The following is a 10,115-nucleotide window of genomic DNA, read 5'->3' as shown; positions in this document are numbered from 1 at the left end:
ATATATATATATATATATATACAGTAGGTATGTACAACTTTGGCCTGTATATATAAAATTTATAGGCTATTCAGGAGCTCTAATATGTGGGACTATATAATATGCATTAATACATTTGGTGTAAACGTATGCCTATTTGATGATATAGGCACACACGGCTAGTCAGCAGAATTTATTAAACTATATCATGCTAAATGATAACGGTGGAATTGATATTTCAATCATTATAAAGGTTATCTCGTATCACAAACGCCATTGCACTCTTTTGAACATGAGAGATAGAAGAGAAAAAATATATATCTCAATTGATAAATTATCGTCAAACATCTAGCTCTTAGTGATTTTGAAATACTTTAAGTAAATATTTTTTGTGTTTCGTGTGGACACTTTTGATGGTTGAATTTACAGTATATTTACCCACCCGTGCGTATGGTAAGATAATTGCGGGCATGATGCAAGCTTTACTGAGACGAACTAAAATACGCGTGTAGGAATAAGTAGGACAGTAGATAAAATCGTTGATATATGATTTTACTGAATATCAAACATGTAGGGCCAAAGCATGCTTCATCGAATCTTAAGAACAACTTGAATAGTGATCACTAAGCCAGTTAAACCGTCATTTATTACGCATGAATACACAAATATAGTCTGTTTATATATTATCGTAATAAAAAATAAAATTAATTTATAAATTCTAGAATATGAATTTAATTATCATTATCATTATTTATTATGATATAGGCCCACTTTTGCTTACCTTGGTATAAGATGTACAGACGACCCTAAGGTAGCTATAAACCCTTCCCATGATCCTTTAGCTGAGCCTGTGAACTCTGAAAAGCCGGGTGCTTTGGTATTGTTATTAGTCCTTTTTCGAGAGAAGAGTGATTCGACTCTTTGAAATCCGTCTTGGAATTCAATAGCACTTATTTTCCCATCGTTATTTTTGTCTAATTCGGTAAAAACCTCGTTTAATTCCTGCTTTGTTATTGCTAGATCGCCGCATAATTCCTCTAGATCCTCAAACTCAATGTAGCCACTACCGTTTAAATCACAGGCTAGGAACAAATGCTGCAGCTTCTCCTCATCCATAGTCAAACACAGCCATAGGAACTGCTTATAACCATTAAAATATTCCAAAAGAAAAAAAATCAAATCTCAAATCTAAACATAAGCCCAAACACGCTACATTACTGCTGATAATCCAGAAATTTCAACGAGATTTTTCTTTCCACGAAATGTAGGCCTATGATTAAAGCAACGATCCGTCCGTTTCTCTGAATGTGAGAACGTAACTAATACATTTCCTGGCGTGAATTTTGATCCATATGTTACAGTAACAAAAACTTCGCGCGAGTTTTGTTTTATAGTATTATAATCCGTACAACCGTGGATCCTGATTTCTATTCACAGTCAGTCTGTCAGATATAATGGTCAAGTTACCAAACGGTGCATCGTACTCCCTAGCTTAGCTGACAAAATCGATAAAGTCGAGGTCAGCAGTCATCCTTCATAGGACTATGTATTGTGCATGATATAAAAATTATCTAGGGGGCTTTCTGTATCGTTTATCATAACAATAGTGTGCTCTGTCAACAGGTGGTATGGTGCGTGGTGATGATATTACTGGAACACTCTACCCTCATAATAATTCATGCGTATTTACGTCATGAGGTTGTATTATGGAAAACTATTTACACTAATTTCAGTTACCAAATATTTAATTATTCGGGGTTTTTTTCATGTTCACTTGCCTTGTTTAATCTGTTGTATTTTCTAATTCTCCGTATTTAAATTTTCTGAAATAATACACCTACGTATATCTATGAATATAATTTTATTACCTTGTTTATTTAGAAAAATATAGATTTGGAAATTATTTTACACAAGCACAAAAAGTTGTCGTGTTCAATCAATTAATGAAATATTATGTATATATATATATATATATAGTATATATATATATATAGTATATATATATATGTAATATTCATGTAAGTATAAGTAGTTTATAAGTCATATGTATAAGTAGTTTATAAGTCATAAGAAGCATATTTAAGGTTGATAAGGATAGCAGGAGCTATCGAAACATTTGCTTTTGTTATATTTTAATTCTAGATTTTGATTTGGAATTTCAATATGTTATCGTTAGCAGAAATACAAACATAAAGTGAAAATATACGTGGTTATTGCGAGATTTCCCTTCCTTTCAAATGTTAGGGGCGCTATAACCTGAACCAATGTGGGTAACATTGTTATTGTTTCAACAATCGACGACTAAAATTTGGTTGTGTTAAATATTCTTATTTACTTTTCTACATTATTTTTCTTATAAAAAATATTTAAAAAATTGTTAAACACTAAATACCGTACTTAAAAGCCTTGTCCACTTTTATTTGACCTGCCTAAATATGGCTATGATCACATCATGACCATAATTATATAGGAACAGCATGTCTATGGGCATAAAACATTTTACGCCAAAAGAAAAAAAAAGCGTTGGACTTAAATTAAATCTGACAGCAGTAAACTTCACTTTAGGCAAAAGTCGAAAACAACAATTTTAGAAAAAAAAGGGCAAAAAATGAATATGATGAAATTGATAAAATATGTTTTATTAGGTCCTGGTCTCCCTCTAATTAAAGACTCAATCGATTAAAGACCACTTTCAATTTAAGACCTATATCAACATTATACCTGTAATTGTAAATCGATATTGTGATTTACAAGGCATACGCGAAAAGAAGAAGAAAGTAGGAAGAGAAAAGGATTGCTTGGAAACACTGACAGGAATATATTACAAAATGAAAATAAAAGATGCCTGTCATAAATTTAAAGAATTATGTGATATACCCTTCACATTTCATTTAATAGTAAACAAAAAAAAATACAAAACACAGATAGCTGTATCCAACCAAAGATCATTTAACTTGAGTAATTCTTTACTAAGTAAATTAATCAAATTGGCATACAATTACATGGAAACTATATAGATCCACTATGTCTGCTTGTAAATCATACGGTTTCAAAATTGCGTTAATATAAAAGTAATTACCATTATTAATACTTAGGTAATATAGAATGACGTCATTTCTATTAGACACATGGTTGTTATGGTTCTTGCTTGCAGCAAGTTTGACGACGTTTGGCATATTATTCGTGGCTTCAATGAAGAGCCGCTTCGGTACATTTAAAAAACAAAGCTGTCAAAATAAATCTGTTCCTAATTAAACCGCGTTAACTACCGTATGTGCTACGTTTTTGTAAAAATAGGTAATTAAAAAGATGCTGGTTCCTTTACGTTTCATAGAATTCAACATCTAATTAAATTACACCTTATATGGCTGAGTAGAGATACCTATAAATTTCAAGATAAGTGTACGTTATGTTACGAGTATAAACAGTACGTCTGGAAGCTTTGCCAATCACAAGCTAAAGCTGATGTTTACATTTGCAGCATAACTTTTCTTATCACTGAAGAAGATCTTATTTTAAGTAAAGGGTTATATTTAACTGTATATATTGATACCTGTATTTGTGTATGTTCAAATCGTAATAAAAAAAATAGAAGGGTGGGCTATAATACACTCATAGAAGTCCGACACTTTGGCCACGGGTGCGTATTAAACGGTTTTGTGTTGCGTTGGCTATAACGAATAATATAACTTAAATTTTGTAGCGTTATAAAATAATTATTTTAATCTGGTCTACAAATAGTGGAACTAGTTACAGTCTTAAAATAGGCCTTATGTTGAGTTCTTAGGCCAAATGGTGATAATAAAAAGTACTATGGTATAGTGATTAGAAATAGACGCTAAACTATATACGTTCAACCAAATTGATGAGATTTTGAGTAGTGTCAACAATAAATTTCGTATCATACCGTTGCGAAAAAAATATATAAGAACTTGGTGTTAATTCATTGTTTTTAATCTTTGAATTTCATGTGTATATTTAAAAATTTTGTTGGATTAAGTCATACCAGTCAAAGTTTATGAGACATTGGTCTTTTAGATAGTGTATATGTACATGTACTATTACAGCAACCTAAGTAAATTTAACCATATGATGAGATATTGATAAACCTACTGACTTTCCAACTAAATCGCGTTAGCGCACATTTGAAAATATGTCACGACAGTAGAGAATCGCCTACATATGATTAAATGTAAGTTCAGTCAACAAAATAACATTTTAATTACGTTTGTCTAGCCAGGGAACAGTGAAATTACACTGCCTAGCGAATGAAACTGTAGTTTTAAATGCGAAACTCTAGAGGGCGCCACTAAGATTATAACTAATTTTGTGTTCATTAACCTTAATTTCATATGTATACCATTTTCTTTAAATAATCTGTTGGGCCACGTGTTTCAAAGATATATATTTTTTTTCAATTCAAATTAATTTATCGATTAACATACAATGCAATACAAACCAATACTAAAAAAATATTCACAGCTATTTATAAGAGAGGTATGCTTACGTTAATGTTATGTCTGTATAAGATGAGATGATATTGACCTATATATTGAGAAATTGCTTTATAGAAGGGGTAAATGTGGCAAGGTCAATAGACAGGGCATAGGGTACGAGAATATGGGAGAAATGATGTTTCAAAGCGGGTGCAACAAAGTACAGGAACGAAGTTGCCTAGAATGGCAAAGAGAAGGACGATTGGAGGGAATTATTCTGGGCTAGGTTATGAAAGCATTTGAACTGTTTCAGATTTTTATTATTTTTTGTTAGAAAAAATCTGTAGGCATTACCGAACAATAATTTTTATTATTTTTTGTTAGAAAAAATCTGTAGGCATTACCGAACAATAATTCTAAGCTGGAATATATTTAAAATTTAACTTCTTTACGTTACTTAACTCAAATTTACAAACTTTTGGTTAACCCTTTCTAATAAGCTAACAAGACTTCAACGTAGTAGAGATACCAAACCAAATATTCGTTCATCTTTTCAAAAATAAAATATAAAAAAAAACATATGCTATGTTCGTATTCTAAACAACACGGTAACTACTGTCATTTTTCGTCACGGCCTGACTCAAATAAAAGCAACGGTTGTTAGCACGGAGTAGATCGAAGTCCCAAGTTCGATGTTGTGGTGGCCATGGCCAGAACTATAATATCAGTAACAATTTAATCTTACCGTGGTCCACTCTCCTCGTGTTTCAACAAAACCTTACTACCCGTTATAAATGTTTCATGAACATAAGCACCAAATGCTGTCCTGCCTGCCATACCAATCAACCTTCCATGATTTTTCGGCAGGACCTTTTGAATGACGAGTCCCAAAGAAACCACACAATGTTACGAAACATTGTAAATACTGTCATCGTAACGAGTTCATAGAACATGTGCGGGGGTGTAGGGCAGTAACTAGAACATCCGCACCAACAGACGACAACATAAGTTCGGTATGTCAAGTAGCTTGAGTTCAAATCTTCAACAAACAGCGAATTCAAGATAAAAATTTCAATCTTGAATTTTTCATTCGAATATATCTGCACACTGGCACACGTATATTAATTAAACAGTATACGTATTATTTTTCACCTGTTCGATGTTATTATCAGTTTAAGAATAAGTGGGAACAGCTGTGCGTTCAGTAAGGTCCAGGATTTGAATATTATATAAATATTAATTAATATACTGACAATAATTGTTAGGAATATATAATTATGAGATCATTATGCCCACGTTTCTGAGATATCCTTTTACAGAGAAACAAAGACGGTATCGTAATGTAAATCGATTATCTGAGGCAAAATTGTGACAAATGTAAGTATTTGTTTTAAACGTTAGGCCTACTGCAAAAATAGGCGTACCCGTTTAGGAGAATGTCTATAAAGAACACATTTTTGCCTACCAATGGAGGAAAAAGCTCTACATAAGTATGAAAAAATCACATGGTAACGTGTTTTACACACGTGATTTTGTAGCGCATGGTTACCGCTGACGCGTCAGCAGCTTGTAAACGCCCACGCAGCAACAGGTTTTCAGTTTACAAATTGATAACAGATTAGACGAGTTCATTGATTAGTAACAGATTAGTGTACAGTATATTAACTGCTTACCAACTGAGATGTTCAAAGTCGCTGGCGAGTTTTCCAATGAACTCGTCAAATTCTTCGCTATTCAGGTGCTGATTGGCCATACGCCGCCTGCGTCGTCTGCTTACCGCAAGTAACGTGTCGCTGACGCTTTGGAAGCCCTCAGAAAAATCGGTAATGCTGATCCGACCGTCCTACACAAAATGTACACAAACTAATTTGTAATTCGACTCTATTGTGAAAGGAGATTTTCATAATTGTATTTAATTTTGTATATGTTTTGGTAAATGGTGCATGACAATGAACAGATAGATTTCCTATTACCATCGTACTACAACGTAGTTTTATGTCTACATTTACTAGTCTTTGAATAAAGCTACCCCAGAATACTTTTTAAAAATAAAATTATTAAAAATATGTAATTATTATAGTATTGTTGATAACCAAAAAAACTGGATAGGTGCTGTGTTGTAAAAATTATAATTAATAGACTGGTGTTATTGTTATCATTATCATCATCACCATCATTATCATCATCCTTCTCATTATCGTCATCATCACCACCATAACCGTCATCACTAATGTTTTATTATCGTTATTATCATCTATATTATCATTATTAGTAATGGTTGTTATTGTTATGATTCTTATCACCATCATTATCGTTATCGTAATCATGATTTTGCTTTACCTGATCTCTGTCCAATTCATGGAAGACCTTCTGCAGTTCATCCTGACTGAGCTCACTGCAGACACTGGAAAGCTCAGACTTCTCAATGAATCCGCTGCCATTCAGATCGCAAGCCTCAAACAATTGCTGAATGGATTCAGGGCTAGGGTTTATGATTGCCATAGCACAATCAGTCCTACAAAGAGAAGCATTTCGTAAGTATCATAAATCTGAGCTTAATCGTACACAATAAAGGTACATTTTCAAACCCAATCTGAATTTCCGGATCGGAAGGTCTAACGAATCGATCAGGCAAAGCCAGTCACCCATTGCGCGCGATGGTCGTGGGCCAATGCGTTTTTATGAAGAACGCAACGTGACGACGCCCGCGCAACAGATTGTTTTTTTTTTTATTACGGTCCGTTCATGTCAGAATGGCACAGGCAATCAGCAGATTTGACGTGACGTTGCGTTTTACAGGCAGTGAGTGCCCGGCTTTAAGAATAGGGCCGCTGGCGCAGTGCTTGGGAAACGCGGTCCGAATTTCCGTTCGGATAGGCCTACGATGTGATCTAGCTTATATGAGTTTGTGTATATTGAGTTGAGTTGTAATACACAAAGTTCAACCAAAGTACAGTACTGTAGTACGTACCGGTAAAGAAAAAAAAATTCTCCCGATGTTATATGTCTCCCTCACAAGAAAGACTTAAACTAAAACATAATATAGTCGACCATTTGTATATAAAAATGTAATTATCAACAGCTCGCCGTTCTTGATTAAATGTGCTTCGGTGCATGACTCATATACGCGACCCTTGAAAGTTTACCATTTTTTTTTTACGTGGGACTATTTTTTTTTGACAGGAAACTTGTACAACTATCCTTAAACTTGTTTCCCCATCCGTGATCGCCAATTTATAATGAATACCGATAATAAAAATATTGTCAAATCAATTCATAAATATTGTTTGAAGGTTTGCATAGCAAAGTGATTCATAAATAGAATTGGCAGGTAGCCTGACAGATGAAAAATACAGAATAAACTTCAAACAAGTAAAGAATAGGTTATTGAATGCTATAAATACACATACTGATACATTTTGAGTACTTTAGTTAAGTAAATATTTAATAAATTCTGTAGCATATGGCAACTTCACATGCGACTTGTAATAACGTACGAGGAGATAATTCAAGAGGCTCTAATGAATGAGTGCTGCAAGGTAAACACAGCAGAAGAGTCTATAATTAGGACGCTAATTTTTCGAGATGTTCAAACTAACATCAATGCCTAATCACGTCTGTTGATTGCGTTGATATACGCAGGCTGCCGTCTATCGTTCCTTTCAACAGGATCGGACCGATATTTATTCACAATCTTATATCTGTCTCTTATACACATCTAGATGTGTATACTGTGCCCAATGTAGGGGAGACCGGGGTCATGCAATTGTAACACTTTTTGGAAAATTGGTCCTACCACCTTTGTTAAGGTTAATTGAGTGTTTAAACCTGTTCAAAATGAAAGATATATGTCACAGTATAAAATCCTACAGGGTTTGAGTTTAATAGAAAATTATATTTTTAGGCTATTCACAATTAAATATGTGACGTCATATGTTACATTTGACCCGCGGTAAGGGGCAAATGTAACAAAGGTAAGGGGCAATTGTAACACACTAATAATTACACACCATACATCTTCTTTTTAACAATTTGAATGTATATGTTGATTGAAATTTATTTAACATGCAAACCTATATTTAACAATGTTTGTCACACGAGAGATTAATTTAGACATAAGTTTCTTATGGAGGTCTATCTATTATATTGTATTATAGTATAAGTTTGATTTTTTTAAACAATTTACCAACCATACAACAGTTTAATATCACCTCAGAAACGATAATTGTAAATTCGACAATGCCTTGTGTATTCATTATAGGCCTATATTATTACAAAATTTAATTAGGTCCCAATCATATCAAATATTTTATACTGTATCATATTCATAAGCAAAAGTAAGTCCACTAAAAGTTGTCCATGCACTAGACTTTATGTATTGAAATACAAATCAACTGATTTTGATCCACTGTATGATGTCTATTGAGATTCACAATTTTGACATACAAAGAAAGATTCAAATGATGTGCACTCCTCATGGGCCAAATAATGCTCTAGCTTGAACAATTCCTTTCAACGGTCTGTAGACCGCTGCCTGTGGTGAACATTCTGAAATGAATTAAAATATTGTTTTTTTAATTCTCGAGGGGCAATTGTAACACTCTGTTACATTTTCCCCCGACCTAGCCAGGTATCATTATCGGCCTTTTGGATATTGTTCACAAGTTACCGGCATTAAAACATTCACCACAACACAAGCCTAAATATACACTGTTTTCATCATGTAAAGTACTTCCCGGTAGCACAAGTTCCTATACATACAATCTAAAATATTAAATAACCACAAAACCTTACTTACCTGGTCAAAACATCGTTTTTTGGCTGTAAAATTTCATCCTTTTATTATTAGCTAGCGATACACGATACATGAAACATGATAAGCGCATGCGCAGTGCTGAACTCGAATTGCTGGCGAACTCCTACCAGCGATTAGTCATTTGTTACATTTGCCCCGTGTTTCAATTGACCCCAGTCTCCCCTACAATATATTTAAAAATACACTTACATCTGACCGTTATCAGATTCAGTCCCTTAAAAGTGTTATTAAAATGATATAATATTTATATAAAATATAATAATGATATATATAATATAAAATGTTAATGGTTTTAAAGTATAAGCATGTGAGTATACTACTTTAGTGATAAGACAAAAAATATTGTATAAGCCACAATGTCAATATGTAATCATGACGACGTTTCTATTTGTACTGTATGGGAGATAAACGATTCTGATAAATGTATATGTTAATAGGTCTATAAATGAAAGTGTAATAAGCCTCCATAGAAATATATATATATATATATATATATATATATGTATATATATATATACATTAACCCGTATTTTGAACTTGCATATAAATAATAGTATACAGGTCATTATGACAGGCCAAAGTGTTAATATAATATTACATGTAATGATAATGATTTAATATAATGGTTATAATAACATTTAGCAATAATTATTAAATGATTAAACAGCAGAAAAAGCCCCAAAGCTAACAAAAAGTTATTTTTCATTAGTGCATTTATATATTTCAAAAACATTTTACGGTAATTGTATCAGTAGCTACGTTTTTGCCACTCATTACATTTATTTTATTGCAAATACAGTCTCATCATATATATATTTATATATATATACATTTATATATATATACTGTAAATATATTTTTTTTATATTTAATATATATATATA

General features: G+C 32.7%; 1 protein-coding gene across 1 annotated transcript in view; it reads right to left on the bottom strand.

The window, feature by feature from the left end:
- Positions 1 to 10,115, bottom strand: part of LOC117109724 (ras and EF-hand domain-containing protein-like) — a 29,040-nt gene that overhangs the window by 12,001 nt on the left and 6,924 nt on the right. The window contains exons 3-4 of the mRNA XM_033252112.1: positions 6,756 to 6,930; positions 6,089 to 6,258 (exon numbers count right to left, since the gene is read on the bottom strand). Coding sequence (XP_033108003.1) covers positions 6,089 to 6,258; positions 6,756 to 6,930 — 345 coding nt within the window. The remainder of the gene's footprint in view (positions 1 to 6,088; positions 6,259 to 6,755; positions 6,931 to 10,115) is intronic.

Source organism: Anneissia japonica, unplaced genomic scaffold (assembly GCF_011630105.1).
Source record: "Anneissia japonica isolate Jap-2015-1 unplaced genomic scaffold, ASM1163010v1 scaffold3782_len1007564_cov172, whole genome shotgun sequence".
In the NCBI taxonomy this organism is placed as follows: domain Eukaryota; kingdom Metazoa; phylum Echinodermata; class Crinoidea; order Comatulida; family Comatulidae; genus Anneissia; species Anneissia japonica.
The sequence above is the reverse complement of the archived record's forward strand: the minus strand, read 5'-3'. Positions and strand labels throughout refer to the sequence as shown.